This window comes from Tribolium madens, unplaced genomic scaffold (assembly GCF_015345945.1).
Source record: "Tribolium madens isolate multiple individuals breed KSU strain unplaced genomic scaffold, Tmad_KSU_1.1 Scaffold_96;HRSCAF=242;Tcas5.2_LG5, whole genome shotgun sequence".
In the NCBI taxonomy this organism is placed as follows: Eukaryota; Metazoa; Arthropoda; class Insecta; order Coleoptera; family Tenebrionidae; genus Tribolium; species Tribolium madens.
Window position 1 is genome coordinate 3,565,733 of NW_025401068.1, and position 23,209 is coordinate 3,588,941.

The 23,209-nt window shown below is 30.7% G+C and overlaps 4 protein-coding genes across 21 annotated transcripts; 2 read left to right on the forward strand and 2 right to left on the reverse strand.

Annotated features, from left to right (window-relative positions):
- Positions 1–400: 400 nt before the first annotated feature.
- Positions 401–18,200, reverse strand: LOC123012897 (serine protease inhibitor 3/4-like). 18 transcript variants are annotated; one of them, XM_044411112.1, is made up of 5 exons: positions 18,182–18,200; positions 17,999–18,113; positions 9,995–10,896; positions 9,790–9,940; positions 9,064–9,375 (listed from the first exon to the last, which is right to left on the reverse strand). In XM_044411112.1, exons 3-5 carry the CDS (start codon positions 10,850–10,852, stop codon positions 9,209–9,211), a joined length of 1,176 nt encoding a protein of 391 aa, XP_044267047.1. In that variant the 5' UTR covers positions 10,853–10,896; positions 17,999–18,113; positions 18,182–18,200; the 3' UTR covers positions 9,064–9,208. The 18 variants fall into 18 exon arrangements, with proteins under 18 accessions (XP_044267043.1, XP_044267033.1, XP_044267034.1 ...); XM_044411108.1 differs by lacking the exons at positions 9,064–9,375; positions 17,999–18,113; positions 18,182–18,200 and adding exons at positions 401–608; positions 14,402–14,555; XM_044411098.1 differs by lacking the exons at positions 9,064–9,375; positions 17,999–18,113; positions 18,182–18,200 and adding exons at positions 663–899; positions 14,402–14,555.
- On the forward strand, positions 12,633–14,050 carry LOC123012901. Its single transcript, XM_044411116.1, has 3 exons — positions 12,633–12,857; positions 12,907–13,339; positions 13,388–14,050. Exons 1-3 carry the CDS (start codon positions 12,750–12,752, stop codon positions 13,690–13,692), a joined length of 846 nt encoding a protein of 281 aa, XP_044267051.1. The 5' UTR covers positions 12,633–12,749; the 3' UTR covers positions 13,693–14,050.
- LOC123012896 lies at positions 16,729–21,920 on the forward strand. The gene is made up of 11 exons (XM_044411093.1): positions 16,729–17,136; positions 18,023–18,157; positions 18,208–18,404; positions 18,454–18,692; positions 18,739–18,915; positions 18,962–19,126; positions 19,174–19,699; positions 19,749–19,941; positions 19,986–20,469; positions 20,552–20,740; positions 21,134–21,920. The coding sequence occupies exons 2-11, from the start codon at positions 18,027–18,029 to the stop codon at positions 21,467–21,469; spliced, it is 2,637 nt and encodes an 878-aa protein (XP_044267028.1). The 5' UTR covers positions 16,729–17,136; positions 18,023–18,026; the 3' UTR covers positions 21,470–21,920.
- LOC123012899 (COP9 signalosome complex subunit 6) lies at positions 21,845–23,190 on the reverse strand. Its single transcript, XM_044411114.1, has 5 exons — positions 22,896–23,190; positions 22,716–22,847; positions 22,515–22,666; positions 22,106–22,465; positions 21,845–22,061 (listed from the first exon to the last, which is right to left on the reverse strand). Exons 1-5 carry the CDS (start codon positions 23,098–23,100, stop codon positions 21,921–21,923), a joined length of 990 nt encoding a protein of 329 aa, XP_044267049.1. The 5' UTR covers positions 23,101–23,190; the 3' UTR covers positions 21,845–21,920.
- Positions 23,191–23,209: the final 19 nt, after the last annotated feature.

The window sequence follows — 23,209 nt, forward strand, 5'->3', positions numbered from 1 at the left end:
TAAATGGCCCAATAACAATGTTTACATTTTTACAACTTTTACGTTGTTAATTCATAATAAATTATTGAATTGTGTGTTAGTTTTTTACTTTGATTTTGTAAATATTTGTTGTACAACCAAAAACAACTCGAATAGTATCAATGTTATTATTTTTAAAAACTTACATTGGTTTAAAAGACTGTATAGGTTCTTTTTCTTAGCTGAAAAGTAGAATTATTCGCAATATTAAAAAAACATTCTTCGACCTTTGAAGAGTCTGTGTCCGTCACAAACTCAAGCCTAAAGAGTTCGTTTTTGATCTTTTTTTAACTGAATTCAATTTTTCAAATAAAGATGCATTTTATATAAAAAATACTAGCTGTAAAGGAGGAGGAAAATGAAAGAGGAAAGAATAAGACAATTTTAAACATAAGTAGTTGTTTTTATTATAATTGTAACGTTGGTGTCTAATAATTTGGCAAAAATACCCACCTCTATGTTTTAGTTTTTAATCAATCTGCCATAAAAGAAAAGATCTTTTGATGCGGATGTAATAACATAGATAAATGGATGATTAGCGTAAAAGTAGACTTCCACCTTGCCTTTGCGGGCTAATGAAACCACTACGGCTAAAAAACATTTGTCAATGTAGAATATTCCATGTTAACAACAAATCAAAACAACCCCCATTGATACAAGCATTTATTTCAATTCTAAAGTATAAGTGTTAAAAAAACAGTTTATGTTCATTATAATATTCATTAAAGTTTAAGTATAAAGCTGAGGCTTTAAAACTTTCCCAGTCAATAAAGTGTTAGTTGTTTTTTTAGACTTTTCATTCAATAAAAGTATGAAGGAATGATCAGCAATGAAAAATAAATCTAGATGTACCATTAGGGAGTCAACAGCCATAATCATACCTGCAGAAAAAATACCAAATGTAATTGTCAAAATCAAGAGTTGAGCTATGAAGCAAACACTACTTAAATAAAACGACAATGAAGTAAAAGGAATCATCATTTTATAAATGATTTATTTAATAATTATACTCGAATACAGTTGAACTTTAAATACCCTAAACTTAATACTGAAAATATCAATTTACAAAACATTTCAATCTTCACAATAATACAAAAATATAAGTTTTAAAATACAGTTGGATTAGAGACCCTACCCGCGAACAATTGATTGGTTCGTTTTTCGGCCAAAATGTAAATAAATGGGTGATCCGCTTTAAAAATTGGTGGAGGATGTATGGGTACTATTGCACAACGCATCATCATGATTGTAGCTAGATGATAAAATCAAAATTAATTTCTAATACATATTTTCAAAATTCACAAAAAGTGATTCGTACATAATATTGGGATAATATGTAAATATTCCAATTATGTACAATTCACTGACAAGTTATTAGCGAGATAAAATTCGTCATGAATGTTAAATTTATAGTTTTACAAAGTTTTATTGTCGCATTAATTTAAAAGTTCAGTTCTTATGTTATTTATGTGTCAGTAAACATTTTTTAATAATTAGGTAACTACAATCTTGACAATTAGTTCTTGTACACACGTAAAACAAACTAGATAATACTACTAATAATGAAATAGTGATGTAATGTGTATTACACAATTGTAGGATCAGACACTCGGCCAGAAAATAACAATTTGTTCTTATTTAACAAAAAATAAACAAACGGATGGTCCGCAATGAAGGCTTTAGGCTTGGGTGGTATTCTAAGGCATCGAGTTTTCAATATAACAGCTGTTTTCAGAAATAACGAAAAATATGTATTAGTTTAAACTAAAACACAAAACAAAAAGCTAATTATACGAATTGCAGCTGTATGCAATTAAAAATAACAAATATGTATTAAAGCCTGGTTGATGAAGAGTGACAATTTTAATTATTATTGTTTCTAAAAATTCAAAAAGTGATTGAAATAAAAATTTGTTTAATTCTCGATTCACTTAAAATTTATAGAATAAAACATTCGTTTAACCCAAGTAAACAAGCCTCAATCAAAGGCAAAAAAGATGTCCTGTGAGTAGTTATTTTGGTGGAGGCGCCGGGCAACAAAAAATAGAAGAGTATGTGGTCACACAAGTTTTATTAAATTATGTATTGAAATAAGAATTGTTGAAAAATTATAATTAAAAAAAATATATTTAAATGAAATAAAATGGAATCTCAAACAGTTCGTTTTTATAAATATTTATTAGTTAGGTATTTTAAAATCAGTTTGAATCCACTTAAATGATTATTACTAAATTATAATTAAATTAGTAAGTAACATGTTTATAATTAGTGTAACCTATAGGCTATACTTATTTTATATTTTTACTGTTTTAATTCTTTTAAATCAAAAAAAATATTGTCTACATAAAATAATTATCTCCTGCTTATTATCTATTATTTAGAATACAGGTTTTATAACTTTGCTCACAAACAAATTGTTGGTTATTTTTCCTTTTGATTTTGCATTTAAAAAAAATAAGAAGGGATGATCCGCAACGAAAAATAAATCTGGCCGAAGGGAGAGACCCACCATAATCATACCTATGCAAAAATAATAATTATATAGTTAAAATTTCTATTTAAATCATTATTATTATTACTAAATTCTAACTAAATGAATAGAATAAGAACATGTTTATAATTTTCGTAACCTATAGGCTATATTTTAAATTTTTACTGTTTTAATTCTTTTAAATCAAAAATGAAATTTATTGTCTACATAAAATAATTACCTTCTGCTTGACAAGTACTGTTATTTAATACTTAGAATACAGGTCTTATAACTTTGCTCACAAACAAATTGTTGGTTATTTTTCTTTTCGATTTTGCATTTAAAAAAAATAAGAAGGGATGATCCGCAACGAAAAATAAATCTAGCGGAACCTCTAAGGAGAGACTACAACCCACCATAATCATACCTGTGCAAAAATAACGACTATATAGTTAACATTTCTATTTAAATTATTATTATTACACAAGCAGCAAATTTTAAATAAAAAAAAAACACAGACATGTAACTGTATTAAATTGCAGATGAAATTATAAACAATTATTTTATGTTTTGGACATAAATATATTACGTATGGTGCTTTTTTACAGCTAATATGTAAATAAATGGAAGATCTATTTTAAGTACTGATGAAATTACTCTATAATAAGGCCATGAAAAGTGAGTTGTACAAAATTATAAAAGTGTAATAGGTATGTGAAATTGCCGAGTCAGTTTTAATTCTGTATAATTCAACTAAAATCGACAACATTGAAGCAGACAAAATTAACAAAAAACTACAAATAATGCGTCCACCTACTTTAAGAATTAGATCATTAAGCAAAATTGGTCGTGCAACCCGATTTTAGTAAAACAGCCAGAATTAGAGCTGACTACTGCTTTATTAAAATAAATACCAAAAATGCTACATTTTAGGATTACAGATTCGGCCTGTAAATAACAGTTTGTCCTTATGATGAAGAAAATAAATAAACGGATGGTCCGCTATCAAGTTCTTGGCCTGAGGTGTTATTATTAAGATTCGAGTGTGGAGAATAACAGCTGTTTTGAAATTAAATTGATTAGTTTAAAAATCAAAATTTGTTAAGCTCTTTTTAGTATTTGATGTTTACGTTAATCAAATTGTGAATATTTTTATGCGTGGTGAATGAGATTAAATATTTATCAGATAATCTTCATTCAAAACTTGCAATTCGGCCAGAGAAGAGAACATTCTCAGATTTTTCCACTAATATGAAAATAAATGGATGATCTGCTTGAAATTCCGCACTTTCCATTACTGCGATTGCGCACTTCAGATACATCATCATTCCTAGTAAAAAATAATAGTTTCAGGATTACACATTTGAATTATTTGTATTTTGTTTTTTTAACGAGAAAAGTACAAGTCTTGTTATGAGGTGAATGCATGCAAGAAAACATTGAACTATTTGCAAGGCTATTTATTTTATAGAAAGATTATACAAAAGTAAGTTATAAAACATAAGGCTTTTTGAGAGTTCCTTGGAACAAAATAGTCCTGACATGTTGGTGTTTTTGTGCTATTTGAAACACAAATGGATGGTCTACCACGAAAGTAAATAAGAAGCTATGACCACTTCGACTGAGCCATACAGAGGCTGCAGTAAGAAAAAAGTCGTTATAAATATTGTTTAATTATATTGTTTAATTTCCATCATGCATTTTATATTAGTACTATTAAAAAGTTCCATTTCAGACATTCATGCCCAATCGCAGTAATAAAATCTTTTTTGAGCTTTAACAACTAGTTTCTTAAATATCTACCTAAACCCCGATTAGCACAGAACGCAGTAACAAAATAGGTATACAAACTAACATGTGGAATTTTTGTGTAGTTTTTTGTGTCATATTACTTCCAAGACTCCAGATTTTACCCATAAACAAAAAGCTGTTTGTGAAACCATTGTTGACGGTATCATTTAACAGAAATTTTAATAGATTTTGAACTTTGAATATCATGCTTATTTAGGTCTTAAAATCCGGTTACTTTGTTGTATTATTAAGCCCATTTTCACCGCTTTTAAAATACCCTTATTTAAGAGAATACAATGTTTATCATCTCACATGAGGGAAATTAGTAGCAGGTTTATAATTATGCTCTTTATGTAAACTCTTTATTTTGCAATTAGGTACATTTTTTTGTTCAGTTTTTGTAGTTTTTGTTCTAACTGATTATCTAATAAAAACTAATATTTTTTTCTGAAAGATATCCAATATTCCTCTTAACATTTCTTGATTTTTCCCATAAAGAGAGGATTTGTTCTTAGTTGTCTGTTTAGTAGAAGAAACAGAAACCCATGATCGGCAGTAAAATAAATATCTTCTGGCTCGACAAAGCTCAGTGTATCAAGTGCAATAACCATTCCTGCACACAAAAAATAATTTAAAAAATGCCATGGGACCCTTTCTTCTGAAAAGCTTAGAAAGCGATGATGTGGTGTTACGGCAGGTTATAAATAAGACCCTATTTATTTTTTAATTAGAACTTTATTTCGCTTTTACTTAATCAAAATGTAGATTAATTTAAATATTTATGTTTTATTGAGGTTTTGCGATTTTACCAACAAACAGAGGATTTCTTGAGCTTCCCGATTTCTGAGTCAACATAAATATAAATGGGTGGTCAGCAGTGAAATACACATCTTGACGAATTACTAAGGAATAGGTGGCCATCATAATCATACCTGTATAAAAATTCTCCGTCAAGAAATCAAATATAACAATTCAGTAGAAAATACGTATTAGTTTATTACTAAAAAGTACATTTTTCCACTTGTAGACAAACAATAAATCGGAAAAATATTAAGCATTTGGCTTTAAAAATCTGCCTGCAAATAATTTAATGTTTCTCTTGTCACTTATGCAATAGAGAAATGGATGGTCCACTAGAAACTCTAGTACTGCAGATTTTGCCATAAATATTGAATCTGTTCATAAAAGTGAAACATATTTAGAAAAGATAGAATTCAATAATTAATTAAAAGCAATGGTGGTGATACCCCAATGAAGGCGACTAAAAGGTAAGAGAGCCTATAATTATTAATTCACTAATCAATAAATTAAGTACCATAAGAAGATGGTTAAACAATTATTATTAATTTCTGTTTTTCTTTTTTATCAAATCATTTATACTTCCGTCATTCTGCCAACAAACAAAAGGTTTCTCGAATTTCTCGATATTCCAGTTAGTAAATAAATGAAGGGATGATTGGCAATGAAATACGATTCTTCTCTATAACCCATTAAAACATACTTCAAACCTGGTGAGATTTCTTCCCATTAAAATTTGTTCATTCAAAAATAAATAGGTAACTCACAGCTTACATAAGCCTAAGCCCAAGCGAAAAGTTTAATAAACTATTACAAACGTTTAGATAATGCATTATTGCAATTTATCATTACTAATGAATGCCTAATGAAATGCCTATAATAAAATTGTCATCCAAGAGTTAATACAAAAAAAAAGTAAAGTACAATGGAGACAAATATTAAAATATTCATAGTTGAACATTTATTACTATTTTAGTACTCAAATATACATTTTAGTCATAAATGAAATACAAAACTTGAATCAAGAATAAAACATACAGCAATAGCTATTTAAGGGTTTGAATTAGTCACTCTGCCTGCAAATAAGATATTACTCCTCTTTTCAATGATGTAATTCAAAAACGAATGGTCAGCCTTGAAAATTGGTTGGTCAAAAACGATTGATTTCTCCAAAAAAACGTCTGCATATCAAAATAGGAAATATTAAAAATGGAAACTTTTAAATTACGTGTGCTGCCAAACTATTTACAAAATTTCCCAAATACTAGAAGATATAGTACACAAGGCCATTAATTTTATATTCTTAAAATAGAATTTTGTAGGTATAAATACAGGAGTTAAAAACGTCCAGTAAATAATTTAATACTTTTTGTCTTTTGTGTTATCAGGTAAATAAATCGATGGTCTGCCTTGAAAATTTTCGGCCAAGATAATTTCTTACGTTTTAGCTTCGTTATGACACCTGTATTAAACAGACAAAAATAAATTTCCGATTGTAATTAAACTTATTGGAAAAATTGGAATATAAACTCTAAGTAAACTAGGAAAAAATACTCCAAGCTTTACAATAAGTTGTCAGTAATTTAATAAAGCTGGTTGTTAATAATTTATTATTATTATTATTAGTTATTCGAAAATAACAATAGCAACAAGGGGTGCCTATGACACAAAAAACTTATTTCACTTACAATTAATTAAACACTAGGATTTGTGAGACGCCCTGAAAAAATAGCATATTCTTGCTTGTTCAACAGTAAGTAAATTAGTGGATGGTCGGCTTCGAAAATCGTTTCCTCAAAATTTATTATTTTTTTCTTTTTCTTCTTTATTGCAAGGGCTATATTATAAAAAATGCACTGTAGAATTTCATCAGAAGATTATATTATATTTATTGTAAAAAGTTGCATTTTCAGTAGGTGCCATACAAAACTTACTGTACCTACTGAAAAATATTCCAAATTTTTACAATAACATTTCATTTAATTAATAATGAATAGCCAAAAAGCAAAGAGATGTATACTTGGAAAAGGATCATCACCGCTTGATTATATAATTTTTATTTTTCATTACAAATGCCTTAATTTAAAAAAAAAACTATCAGTATTTATATTTTCAATCAACTTTTGAGGGATTGATTAAACGTCCCCACACCACTGGATTCTTATTTCAAGAAATTATATAAATAAATGGTTGGTCCGCTGCAAATTCAAGAAATTTGTGACATTTAAAAAATTAAATTCGCAAGACAAATGAAAAAATTAAAGTTTTTCATGAGAATGGCTAGACGGTATTACCACTTTTCCACAAAATAATATATTCCCAGTTTTTAACTTTGATGTTTCAAGAAAATATATGAAAGGATGATCAGCGCAAAGTTCCTCTGGAAATTCTAAGCACAGTTCCACTTCAACAAGCACATCTGCGAAAAGTTATGAAGATTTAGTAACATTTTATTCAAATTTAGATTAATTCATAAATTACGAAAATATTAAAATGAATAGAATAGAATAGAATTAAAATACAAGTCTAGGGTTTTTAGTAAAGTAATAAAGATTTCTGATGGGCTGTATTTTCAGAATAAGAAAAAACTAAGAACCACCCGGTCACTAAAAAACTGTGTAATTGCCTAATTAATAAGCTAGTCTAAAATACTTATGTTTATTTATTTTTTCATTACAGAACAGCCTTTCTTGTCAAAAAAAAATCAGCCTTAGAGATAGCATGGCATAGATATAGCAGTGAATCAAATACAAAATCTGGGTCATTGAATGTCAACCTTTAGGTTGATAAAAAGTTGATAAACACTCATAGGGGTCATCTTCAAAGCACTTACTAGTTACGTTAGCAATATCTTCAAATGAAGTTTCATTTAACTTATTTCAAAAAATAATTTTTGTTTTTTATTTGCTATTTTAAGTGTGAATACAATAATTGCATTTTATGAGATATTACATTGCCTTCTTGTGAACAGTAGTTTTTTGTAGTAGATAGTTTTACCAATCTTTACGAAAATATATTTCAAATAGTGTTTAGTTTACAAAGAACTAGTTTTGTTCAATTTCGACGACAAGAAATTCAGAAAAAAATTTCTTCCGAGAGCATTTTTTGTCATATCTAAATAAATATGCGCTATTTTTTTGACAGAAAAGGCTCTCTAAAAACATTAAATTTGTTAAAAAACAAATATTAAAGTTCTTCATGAGTATGGATAGATGATAGTAGCGTTGCCACTTTTCCATAAAACAATAAATTCCCAGTTTTTAAACTTGATGTTTTTAGAAAATATGTGAAAGGATGATCAGCACAAAATTCCTCTGGCAATTCTAAGCATCGTTCCAATTCAACAACCACATCTGCGAAAGGTTTATAAAATTTAGTGAAATTTTTAAAATTTAGATTAAAAAATGTTAAAATGCCTAAAGAGAAAAATACCTTAAAAATAAGCTTAAGAAGGAGTTGGCAAACTAACAATTAGCCTATGAATAGAATTAAAATATTTGTATAGAGTAGGTATTTAGTAAAAAGAATTTTATTATGTGCTGTATTTCCAAAATAAAAAACAAACCACCAACCACCATATGTCACTAAAAAAGAATATGAATTGTGTAATGGGTAAAGTTACTCTAAATTATTTTGTTATTTTTTTTTCTTTTTTTTTTTTCTTAACACAAATCAGCTACTGTAGCACCGAATCATTCAAACCAAAAATCTGGGTCACTGAATATGCACCACTAGGTACATAAAAAGAATGATAGACAGTCATGGAGGTTATCTTCACAAAGCAATAACGATGCTTAATATGATTGTTTGTTAAATTGAATTTATCTGCGTGAGTTAGTAATCTCTTTACATATGAAGTTTAATTTACATATATATTTTTTAATTATTATTTCTATTAATCGTCGTTAATTTTAGCTGTAAATTATTGGAGATAATTACTAATTTCGACGCTGCCTTAGTGGTATACCTATTTATAATTGTCAACAAACTATTGTAGTTGTTTATTATCGTTATGAAATTCACAAAAAATATTATGTTCCGATGATATTTTTTCGAAAAAAATCCTTTTAAACTAAATACGACAGAAAAGCCCCTCTAAAATCATTAAATTTGCTAAAAGAACGAAAAAAATTAAAGTTCTTCATGAGTGGGGCTAGATGATAGCAATGTTGCCACTTTTCCATAAAACAATACATTTCCAGTTTTTGCTTTTGAAATTTTGAGAAGATATATGAAAGGATGATCAGCACAAAATTCTTCTGGGAAAATTAAGCATCGTTTCATCATGACATGCACACCTACGAAAGGTTTGTGAAAATTCACCTATTTATCTTTATTCAGATTAATTTACGGCTAGCGGAAATGTTAAATGACTACACTGCTTATTAAAGTGCAAAATACCTTAAAAATAAGCGAAGAAAAAGTTTGTGAATTAATAAAAAGCGTGCATATAAGGCAATACAAACTTTTTCATGTGCTGTACCTTTAAAAATAAGAAAAAAATTAAACTTGGTTACATAGGTGTCCCTAAAAAGCGTGTGTATTGTGTATACCTTCACTGAGATAAAGTTTTATAGTATTTTTTTTTCAAATTTGATGAAAGTGCAATGTGCAATTAGTTCAAAAGTTGTTAATAAGCAAAAAAATATTATTAAAGCGTGAATAAGCAACACATGCTAGACAAAGTAAAAACACAAATTTTGTCAACTTACCAGTAGCTGCAGCAGCTTCAGCTCCTTCCTCATTGACTTCAATAAATGCTTTTTGTACAACTTTGCTGACATACAAATTTTCGCCTGGCCTTAATTCAATCATACCTTTAAAGTTAGCTTTCTCTTGATCAAATATTTCACCAAGTCCCAACTGAAACAAAATTGTTAATATACAAAATTAATTATTTGAAATATAATTATTCACCTTTGTTAAAGAATCTTCCAAATCAATTGTTTGTTCAATTTTGAATTTCGGTAAAGCTACATTAACTTCGGTGTTCCACATATTTTGAGTGATTTCAGACAAGTTGTAATTTTCTAGCTTCTTTTCAAGTTCAGCGATTCCGTTTTTCTGATTTGGTAAAATAATAATCATGCTTAAATCTTCATTGATGTAAGGCATTTCAAGTATTTGTGCGTCTAAAGCTTGGTCAACTTTGTAATTAAACTTTTTCTTTGTATGCATCATTTGTACATCAACAGTATCCACATCATTCAAATAAAACGGTTCAGTTTTAGTATCTTCTTTATTAAATTTGTTCTTCCAGTTCCCTTTGAAATAAATCGCATTCACGAGCACTAATCGTGTCAAATCATCCAAATCTTCTTTCTTGATTAAATCCTTAATTTTCTCATTTGTTTTCACTTCAACCCAATCGTTTATAGTCTTAGCAGCTGCTTCGGTTTTGGCAAAATCCACTAGTTGCACTTCAGATTGGAAATTTTTCGTAACTGCAGTTTCAAAACCAGAGAGTAATTTACATCCCGCCATCAGGAAAACTTTATTGGCCATTAATAGAGTTACATTTTCGACGGAGTTGAGCCGTTTCATTACTTCACTGTAGCCTTCTGCTGCTGTTTTAGCTTCAGGGACTTGCAGTGTTGATGCGAAACGTTCAGCAGTGCTTCCTAGGGCTCCTTGGAAGGCCATAGAAAGAACAGCATGGATACTAATCGGCGAAAAAATAATATTCCCCTTTTCCTGAGATAGCAGTTTGTACATCTTGTTGGTGAACTGGCTATTGCCTTGCAACACTTGCAATTCGGATGCGTTTTCTGCCATTGTCGAAGCGGATAGTAGTATTCCAAAGACTAATCCAAGTATTACTGCAATCAAAACAGAAACTTTATTTACCAAATTGCGGAGAAGTAAATATTTTACCGTGTACCAAAGCCGGTTTTTGACTACTAAATTCGAACATAAACACGTAGGTTAAATATTGAAACGAAATCTATTTAAAATCGAAATTCCCGAAATTTAATAACGGGTGTGGGTGTGTGTGTAACATTACCCACAAATAAGTGACGTGTTTTGTTTTGTAGACAACTACTGTTATTCAAGGTCAAACATGACTAAAAGAAGCGACAGCAGGAAATTACTGAAAGCGGTAGGCAACCAACTTTACGCCTCTCAGCAGGAATACAAATAAGCAATAATACGAAAGTATATTTATTTATAAAAAACACATTTTTTAAATTTAAAATTAAGTACTGAAGAAATATAAAAAATAAAAAAAATTACAATTAATCACTAAAAATAAAAATTATTGCAGTAATTACATATTTGAACTGATTCTTGTATTTTTGTAGTTTTTTAATTGCGCACAAATGCATATGAGTTCTTGATAAAATGTAGAAAAAATCTAAATTAAAACTGAAGATGCTAACTAAATAAAGCAAAAATGGTAAACACATAAACATTTTTCTTTTTTAAAATTGAAATTAATACTGCATAGTACTAATTACCTTTAAATAAATAACAATTACTTAATAAAAAAATCGCGATATTTTCGTTAAGACAAAATAATATATTTCTATATAATTATTGTGCAACGATATCCTTTAATCAAATTATTTGACCTATAAACTAGATATTATTATAAATGTTAATACTCTAAAGTTATGTAATCTTTTAAATTCTGTTCAGCATCGGAATTTAAGAAAACAAATAAAATCTTGTGTAGGATGTCTATCTACATTATTTTAATGAAAATCAGCGTAAGCAGGATTAAATAAAAAGACAAACCTACAAAAACGTTGTGTTTGTCAAACGAAGTCTTAATAAACTCAAGACTGCTCTCAGACTATAAAGAAATTAATTCCAGCACTATTTTAGGACAGTATTGATCTGTTTTTCCAGTTAAACATGAAAATTACGCATGTCCACTAAGAAATAAATTGAAGAAATCGATTACCTCAAAACTAAATCAATCTCGATTTTAAAGAGCAAATTTAGAAAGAGAGCAAGTGTTCTATTTTTAGTAATGCCTTTATAATTAAAGCCATTGCACGTAAAATTTCAATTAAATATCACTTACCCCTCATTTTTATTTAAAAGTAGTTCTCCTTTGTCACAATAATAAAATCTAAGACACAGTATACAAGTTATCAATTTACAAGGAGAACTTATAAACAAACTCTGAAAAATACAACATATCACATGCACCACAATTCACACTAAAATAATTTCTGAAAAACAAATCATTAAAAATAAGATAAAACTTCGACCTTCGATAATTTCTTGTATAAATCACCACTGAAGATACTTCAATAATACGGAAAATATTGTAATAAGAAACAGTAGAGCAAAAATTCTATAGTTTCTTTTGATGTTTTTATTAATATTTCGGCATCCTAAATTATTTTTAGATCTTGCTTAAATACTTATTTTCATAATATATAATTTGATTTAATAATATTTATTACAAAAAAGTAAAAGTCTTGATTAATTTTATCACATATTTAGACGGGGTGCATCAGGCGCACATTTAAGCCCTTTTGATTCAAGAAAATTTCATTAGCATATAAATGATAATTGCCTTGATTAGATTAAAGATGGACACGTAATAACCCCCCACACATGGGTCAGGAGTCGCCTAATTTTTACATTAAAATCAGTCAAACAGAAATTGTTCCATTAAATGTGCATGTGTGTCTGTGCAAGTTGATTTTTTCACACCATGTGGCCACTTTTGGGTTTTTTTCTACTCACTGTCTCAAATGCAGACGTTTCTCCCTATTTCTTTTGCGCGGATATGAACCCTCAGCAACACGTTAGCATAGAACAGGTAAAAAAATAAACAAAATTTATCAAATATTCCCAAAATTGAATTATAGTTAATGGGGATGTGGTACGGTATCGAAATAATAAATCACCAAGTGGAAGACCACTACGTTCGCATTGGTAAATCTTGCCCCGTCCTCCATTTAACCCTCAGCAAAGACTATCCGACTACAACTTACAACCCCTTGTATAAAAATTACAATTACGGTTACAATTACGGGGAAAAACGCCCTCCTTATCCGAGACCCACTGACAGAAACCCGAATTATGACCAATACGACCAATACGAAAGAGCCACTCAAGGCCCTTATTACAGAAATTACAACAACAGGCGTTACGGTACGAAGTTTTACAACCCTCGGGACTACCCTTACGAAATGCGGCGACTGAGAATCTGGTGGGACGAAAATGGAAGTGAGACAGAATACCAGTTGAAGTATAACACGAGTAGACCAGGATTTTGGATCAGTGCTGGTCCTCAAAATGGTAAATATTGATTATTTTAACTTTTGTGAAAGAGAAAATTGATTGCAGGATCGGAGTTGGAGCCACTTTACAGCAGTTTCGCAGGGACGGTGCAAGTCATAAAAGCGGTGGGAAGTCATTTGGTGCTGACTTTCTGTCACCAGTTGCCCGATAGACAGTTGTTTACTATTCTTTTGAGTCGCGAGAGGAAGCTGAATTCGGCAGATATACACGGGGTTCATAGTTTGTTAAATAGAAAGGGTTTGAATACGCATGCGGTTAAAAAAGTGTGTTGGAGTGGCAGTAATAATATTAAGAATTCATTGTTTATGATTATTTTATTACTCTTCGGGGTATTTATATGCCAATTTTAGTTTTTTTGACATAAATCCTGCAATTATTTTATAAAATATTTTTGTTTTTTTTTTTCATATTTAGTATTTTAAATAGTAATTAATAATAACTAATTATCCAAACTCAGCTTCCATATACAGTACCTCATTTACATCCACAACACTGTGACTAATAATTAGACTTAGTTGTTTATCATTTTAAATTGTCTCCTCCTACACAGTTGTTACTTATTTCTTTACGTATTCATTGTACAAATGTAAAATAATTATAATTAATTGTACCTTCCTGTTGACGCATTGTTTGGAACCGATTGTTATTTATTTTGCGTATTTATGTCACGTTATTTCTGTATTAATTTTTATTTAATATAAATTGTTATAGTAACAATATTTTTTATTTTATAGTTAACAAATAGTTACACCATTATAAGTGAGTCAGTGTTTTCTTATTACTTGTCTTATCACGTTATTAAGATGTCAAAATAATAATCTCCTTGTCACGTTCTTGGTTTACTTAAGTCAAAAATACTTTAAAACAAATAACATAAAAAAAATTAAATAAATAAAACAAATAAATGAAAAATAAAATGCAAGTTAATGATTAGGTACTTATTAAGTAAATAACGTGGATCGTTTCATGACATTTTACAGATTACAGGTGAAATATACTCGCAACCCAAAATATTTCACACATATGTGGGGATATGATTTATTTATTCTATGCACTCACCTAATAAAGAAGAAAAGTAAACTTTCCCGACAGTTTGAAACTTTTGGAACGTTAGTGCACGAGTTTTAATAATTGTTATCATTACTCGATACTGTATAGTGGTTTTTTATCTACCATTTGTACATAAATACCAGTAATACCCGTATTATCTATGCTAATGATTAAACTTGGTATTATGATAGAACTGAGTAAAAGCTACTAAAATAACAAAAACTTTACTTCGGTATTTAAAATACTAGGTAGATAGAAGCAGTAAAGATAAGTATGTTTGTTTCTGTTAAAAATAAAAAATAATGCTATGTCTTTAATAAACGAGAAAAAAATTAGAATGAGGGTGACTTTAAAATGTTGACAATAATGTGTTAAAAAACCTAATACATAGAGTGATATTAAAGTCTCGGACATTTCTTGGGTAGTGATAAAAGACATCCAATAGAATGAAAAATTCCTATTACAAAATTGTTTGAATATTTTTTTACGAGATATAGCTTCTCAAAGGTTATATATTTACATTAAGTGTTTGGACGTTAACATGATATACATATTTTTGAATTGAGTTAGCGGAAACGACAGATCTTGCAACATTAAACAGATACCTGTTGAAAAAAATCACCAATTTGTATCTTATGGTGTACAAAACACTTAGCAAACTCGCACATTCAATAATAAATTAAATCCGACAACATCGGAAACACAGGAGCTACATGATAATACAGAAATTAATAAATTAATAATATAGAAATTATCAGTTCAGTTTTTTCTCAAAAACCAAAGCTTGGAAAAAAATGCATTAATTTTTATGTTTAGCTGGAAGTCTTTTATCACCATTCAAAAGTTAATAAAAGCCCTAAAAAAGTGTAATATAAAAAAAAGTTATTTATTGAGGTTAAAAACAAATTTACTTCAAAACTCTCCATTTTAGTAATCTTAACTCTCATCAAATCGATATACTCGTACTTATATATTTTTAACAGTTTTCCCCTCAATTATATCCCCCATAAACCTATAGTATCCGTTTTATTAGTTATTACTAGTCAAGGTTTAAACTATTATTTCAGAAAAAATATATTGATAAAGTCATACATTCGTAATAAAAAAAAAGAATTCATCAAATTTTAAATTCAATTCTCTTCTCTACTTGAATTTTAAAATGAAAGTAATTTCTTTATTTTTTATATCAATAAGAGCTATTTTATTTCATAAGGAAATTATAAGGGAAAATAACAGAAAATCATGCAAATTTGTAATTATCAAGAAAATCGATAAAACTTAAAAGAGATTTACTATAATTAAAATCTCATAAACTTTTCTCGTCTTTTGCAAATTTGAAAAACATTTTTAAAGAAATTCAAATTTTATATCTATTACACAAAAATAATAGCACAACTTTGAGTTTTCTAAACACCTGTAAGTGTTTCTATTTTTCTTTAATTTAAAATTTGCATTTTAAAAATAAATTATAAGATATTACAGGGGTTTATACCAAAATCAGTAGTAATTTAAAATAAAAAAAAAACATAAGTGAAAAGACTCTTATAATTTCTCATTTTTTTAATGTTTACTTTACAAATCAAAGAATTTCATTTTTAATAACAGTTCTTCTGTTTGAATAAAAAAAATTCACAAAATTTACAAAAAATGAACAATCATAGTTCGCCGATGATTTTGAAATTTGGTATAAGACTTATAAGAGACTAAATGTTGATTGTAAACAACTTTTCTTAATAACTTTTTGTCGTATTTGCCACATAAAAGGCACTACCGAAAAATAAGATTTTTTGAGAATTTCCATGGCATACTTGACTTTTTAAAACTAAAATTATGTTAGAAATTAGTTTTTAACTAAGCAGGGCTGAATCTGAATCGAGAACTTTTTATATTTTAAAAGAGTCGTTTAACCTATCCGGGGATCGCGGGAACACACACTGTATATATCAGTGATATATGTACATATGAGCAAAAATGTTTACGTCGATATTGCAAAATAAAAAAAAAACGATAACATATATGATTCTAAATTTTTTGTTTTCGTTGTAATTTTCTGTTACAAATACATATTTTTATTTATCTTTTTATGAGTCACTTCCCGGTAAATCTCTCATGAAATCCCCCCATGAGTAATCTCAGAATAAAACAAAAAGCTTCTTTGAACTCCTAGTTTTAAATACAATAAATAACATGACGTCACATTAACACACTAAAATCGTAAGATGCACCTATTAATACCTATTCCTATTGTAAACGGTAGTATTCACGTGCTAAACACGTCAAATAAACCCCATTTATTTGAATCTTGCAAACCATGCGCGTTTCAAACACCTCGATGACGAAATGAGAACAATACAAATCTCAAAGCTGCCGCCTTCAGACTTAGCGCCTGCAAACTAGCACCGCGACGCTACAAACACCCAATTCAATATTGAACAGAATTTCCGTCGGAAGCGTCGAAAAAATATCAGGCCGGATTTCCGTCGTATTTATAGGGCTGCCAGTTCCACAATTCCAACCGATCGAGAAATATGACGATGGCAAAGTGTAGTGAATGTGTATTACAGTAAATTTCATCAATCAAAACAGAAAATTCCTAGCGATAAGAGCACAAAATCAGTTATGAAAAAACGTGGGGGCTTATAGCACCGACAGCAAATACGGATGTATGATGGTGCGGTGTGATGGTTCTAAAAATACGTGATTATTATTAGAGATTCGTTGTTCTGGGAGAGATAAGAGATAAGGTAAGACTATGATTGTGACCACCGACCAGCTTGTTACGAGGAAAGTGATGAGGTTATAGTCCTGCTAAAAATGAGGAGATATTTTTGTCAAATGTGTGAATGATTAACTCTACCTAATCTTTTTTAAGAAATAATAAATAAATAAAAATGCCAAAAATGTTACACAGGTCATCGTGATTATGTATTATCAAAAAATGTACCCAGTAAATAGTGTGGCTATTCTCGATTCCAAATTTACGATTATTATATTTAGAAAAAATGTAACAAATATTTTGGTAGATTCGTTGATATCAAAAAAGAAATATTTATTATTGTCTACCCGGAATTAATTATTATTGGAAAATCCAAATATACAAATTTAATTTTTTTTAATTTAATTTTATTTTCAGTCACCGGTTTAATATTTCCCAAATCATACAAAAATAAAATTCCTCAAAATCAATTTTTATGATTTCAAGATTTTCTATGGTACATTATAATTAGTTTAAAATCTTAATCCCGAGCTTATTAAAAAAATTTTTTTGATAGTTTTAATACATTTTACATCAGATAATATGTAAAAAAACAAGTGTACGAGTACCCATAACGTATATCCCCCCAAAATATTTAATTCTAAAAGCAATAATAAAAAAAATTCGCTTCCTAAAATATGTAGATAATTTCAGTTTTAGACATTTCAATAAAAATAATTAATTGGATAATTATTAATCGAAAGCGAAATTTAAGGCACAAATCACATACTGAGATTTGTGATTTAAGGTATAGCAACTCACAAAACAATTATTTTATGGGCGAGGTATTTTATCAGAACACACATCGTGTTAAAAATAGAACAATGAAAAGCAAATTTACTTTTACTCACCCGTTGTTTACTCTTAATTTGTAGCAAAATGGCTTTAGTAATGCTCCCCTGTGATTTGCCTTGGTGGGACTCGGTGAAGAAACACTTGAAACGAATAGCAAACACCAAAAACACTCTGGAATTAATCGAAGGAATGCAAAAAATCCACGATATGTGCAAGTACGACTTCAGCCATGACCTTACCACAACTGCATTTGACGTGTTTTCAGTGTTAGTCTAGACCCTGAAGAAGACACCAATGACCCTGACCTCTTCGTCGGCCTTCTAAATTTTCTAGATAATGATCTCACCAGTGAGGAAAGAAGCAATTTTTTGAATAAAACTTTGCCAAATATAGTAAAAAGGGCCTTGAGATTGAAAGATCATAAACCGAAAAATGGCCTACATTTCAGTCTGCAACAGCAATGTAAAAATTGGTCACTAGAGGTTTCATATGTAGAATTTTTGATTTTTAGCGGATTGTACTGAACTACAATACTCATTTATAGCGTCTCTAATTGCCAATGCGTTCTTTTCGACATTTCCAAAACGGTCCGACCGGACTCACCCCACGTTACAAAATTTTAATTTCACTCATTTTTTCAAACATTTAGATAAAAATGTCCAAAAGGCGAAACTTAAGAGTATTTTGTATTATTTTGACTGGTTAGAACATAGTGATAATGCTACAGGGTGCCTTAAAATATCACGTCAGGTAAGATTTGAAACTATTTTTGGGAACAAAATTAAGAGATTTGTAGGTAATGACCAGTAAAGAGTGGTTAACAATCGAAGACTGGTTAGAATGTAGCCTCCCTTTGTGTCCCTTGCAAATTCGACACGAAGGTAAACTCGAAAGAAGTGAGTCGGATTCAATGCAAGTTTGTTTCGCCAGTTCGAAAATTGGCGGCAATGTCTTAGGTGATGGCAATACTCAGGTCGGTTTATTTTCACTTAAAACTTGATAAACATGTACTTTTTTAGGAATGTATAAATCTAGTCACTTACCCCGAATTACTAACCGTCTTACTCAACGTAGAAGCCCTGGAAGATAACGAGGTGCTAACTGTAGAAAAAATTAGGCATATTTCTCGAATAGTTGACCCCAAAAACCGCGCTTCGCTTGAGAAATTCGACGTTCCTCAAGAGGTAGCCCCTAATCCAGTATTAAAAACCCTCTAAATCAGTTGTTTAAGATGACAGTCTGCTGTGTAGACGCCGACGATTACAAAAAACTGCCAATCGGGCAGTACGAAGAAGATAATATTTTACGCGAACTCAACAAGTGTCTTTTGGCCTTCCAGCAGAAGCAATTCCGCAACAACGAGCCCCAAAACCTGCACATGAACCGACAAAGGCGGCTGTCGCCCATCGGCGAGTCGATTGGGTCCACTCAATCCGACCCTGCAATCCCCCTTATAACACAACAGTCTTGTAGCACAAACCGGAGCACATCTCCACCCTCATTTTGTGATAACAACAATATCTCAAATAACAAGCTTCGAGTTCAGTTAGAAGTCGAGCGAAACTTGCAGAAGAAAGGACAAATTAATAACGAAATGTTGGTGAATAACCGACGAGGGAGGTTTATTGTCTTGGGGTCCTCAGGGGAGTGTCTTCCAGTGACGAGGAAACCGGTGGACTCGCCCCCGAAAAGCGTATACTCCAGTTGTGAGTCCAGCGAGGAGGAGTTTCTGAGTGCCAAGACTAGTGTAGATGACGGTGATTGTGTAATTTTAAAAGTGGCTCCTTTAATCAATTGTGTTTTCAGAAAGTGAAGATGAAAATTATCATAAGAGATACAGTATTGATTTAGAGACTCCCGAACGTCGTCACACTTTTGCTCAAAGACTCAGAGATGCATTAAGGAGAGAGGTTTCAGACACTTTCAGCAGCTCATCTGAGTCGAGTTATGCTGTGGGAATCTCAGTGGCCGGCTCAGACGTGCAAGACAAACAAATTAAGTAAGTTTTAATTTCACTAAAACTTGTCTCATTTGTGAATTTAGAGTCCGACGTGGGGGTTCCACTGGATTTGCCCTCAAGGAGGATTCCCTCGATGAGAATTTCCTCCAGGATTCGTTGCAACAGGAGAAGCAATGGATCGATAAATTCAAAAACAAACAATCCGTTTTAAGCCGAAAAGAATCAAACAAGTCGTCCGAATATAGTTTTAGTACTGAATATAGTTCCGAATTGGAGGAAGTTTACGAACAGTTCTCGCGTTGGCTCCAAAACCCGATTCTGGAAACGGAAAAAGGGACGAAGAAGGAGTTGGAAGGCCGAGATTTGGCTGTGGTGCAATTCGCTGGATCGTTATTAAAACGTACTCTAAGTGAATCCTTCGCTGGGGTTCCAGTACCATTAGCAGAAAACGCTGATACGACCCGAAACCCCGATTTTAACACAGTTAAGAAAAATAAATTAGTGCTCAGTGCAAAATCGCTCAGTTTGGAGTTGGCTCGACAAAAACACAAACTGGCTGCTCAATTAGTAAGTATGCTTTCACCTGTAAAGTTAAATACAATAAAGAAAGGCATGTTGGAACTTATTTGAGTAATTTTTTTATTAACAGATCAGTAAAGAGCCCTTAGATGACGAAAAATCTAATTTCTCTCTAACAAAAGACGTAGAACCTGTTTTAAGTGATTGTAATTTAACAAGTAAAAAGCGTAAAGCTTGGTTTATATCTTGCGTAAATGAAGCCATCGTCCAAACTCTAGAAGATATTTCTTGTAGCGTTAGTTTACCCAAAGAAAAACAGGTAATGACTATTTTAACCTGAACTAACTGGACTCTTTATTTTTACACTAAAGTTTCTAACATGCCTTTCTCTTTCACTATTAGTGATCAACAGTCCGAAAAACGATTGTTTCTACCTAATAGATAGCCCCATTTTAACGCCACAACGTTGGAATCTATGTTGCACTACTTTACCTCTGAAACATTAAAAACTAAGTGCACGATTTCTTTCAGCTTATGAAATTACTACACAATTTATTATTCATCCAAAAAATTAACAACAGAAAAATATACTTTATACAAAGATTCCCAACCAAAATTTATGTTCAATCTGTACCTACATCTGTAGCCCTTTAAACTTATAACTTTGTTCTTGTTTGTATGTGTTAATAACAAAGAATTGATGTTTTTACAGATTTCTCAGATAACGCAGAGGCCCAACACCGGGCTAAAGCCTGTCGCGACAGGGAATTGGGGTTGTGGTTCTTCTAAGTGCGGAGATGTGCAATTAAAAGTGATAATTCAATGGTTGGCGGCGAGCGTGGCCGGAATCCCGACCCTTAAATATTACACTTGTGGTCATCAGAAATTGACAAAACTGGATACAGTGTGTAGAATACTCGTTGATAGGAAATGGACTGTTAAAGATCTTGCTCAAGCGACACTTAGGTACTCAAATCAAGTACTACACGGACGCGAAGTCAGTGGAACCTTGTTTGAGGAGTTAATTGGAATAGAAAGAACGGTTTGAGATATCTAGTCACACTTCAGTTATTAGCAAACACATTCTTATAATTTTTTTACTTCAGATAAAATGAGCTTCCGCTTGTTTCATTCAGTGTACTTGTTTTGATAAAAACGCATATATTGTAAAATTATTTTAATGTTAACGTAACAAAAATATTTTGTAAAAGCAGGGAGATTTTTGTGTATTCACCGTGTTGTGTTAAATAACTAAAAATTGATTCTGTGATAAAAATCACATAAATATCTCTCTGTACACGCACACAATCACCACTCAATGAAGAATTTACAAACTGCAGTCTTCCCAAAATTTTTATACAAGTATCATTGCCTTTTATAAGCTCTTTTGATAAAAATTGCCGCAAAATACAATAAAAGACAATTTGTAATATTGAAGGATTGTTTAATAGAAACTTTAATACAGAGCTGAGGGTTATAAATAAATCGTTTTTTATGAATTAAAAGAAAATTCCTCTCATCCTCCTGCCCAACCCTTGCCTATCATACAAAATATTGAACTTATTTACGAACTGGTTAAGATCATTACAGCCTTTTGTTAAAGTCCCTAAGTACGTCATAAGACCCACGTCGTTGCATTGCTGTAAAATACAGTTACAAAAATTAATAAAATAGAGATACTTACGTTATAAAAGTCTTGTCTAAATCTTGCACTTTGTATAACAGGTAATCTGTGACACAAGGAATAAGCTTCTCTTAAAATTTCATGATTTGTTGGCAATTGGCCACTCTGAACAGCTTTCATGTACTCTAATACTAATCTAACTCTAGAATGCAGCATTTTGATAGCACTGTGTTGTGCAGTTAAATGTTCTGCAACTAGAGAGCTTTCTCCTGAATCTGTTGATGACATTCTAGCTACATGATCCACTCCAATTCTTTCAGCTTCTTCAGTAGCCAAAGTATAAGATAAATTAACAAATAACATTGTTGCTTCACCTCCAATTAAATCAATTACAGACTCGTAAAGAGCAACAGGCAAGTGCTAAAACAATTATGTTAAAACTAGGACTAAAAAAGCGTTGTATACCCACATCAATATTTTTGTCATAAGGATTTAATTTGAGCAAAATTGGAGATTCATTAATGTCGCAAATTTGCTTGTGAATTTTAATATCAGTAGTATTGGGGATGTCACCAGTAGTATACCACCCAATAAAATCCATGTCACTGAAAACCTGTTTGACTACAATATTTTGGTCAATAAAATATAACATTGAGTATTCAACACATACACTGTTCTTCCTTCATGTTGTAATAATCCCTGTCAATAATAACATCATCCCCAATCACACTAAATACCAGTTCAAATGAGTTCATTATTTCAATGTTGCGCCCCTTTTGCTTACCAATCAAGGCCCCAATCACTACAAATGACGCATAATGAATGATTAATTTGTTATAAATTGTTATACCTCGCTGGACTGAGCCTTCTTGAGCCTTTTCACGTGTCCAGTGTTCGGAAACATTCATTATTACCAAAGGGTGCAAGGAACAAGTCACTGAACCGACAGCCCCAGCTGCCATCACACCTTTTTCCGTAACTTCTGCGGGATTATTAGCAACATCAGTGGAAGTCGGATTATCGACTTCCATTTCCATTGATTCTTTCGCACTCATTTTAATTAGTAAAATAATGGAAATGTAAAAATAACACCGCTTATATTTTGACAACCAAATGACAGCGTTTTGATTTTTGACAGACGTCAAGTCAGCGGGAAATTTAAAA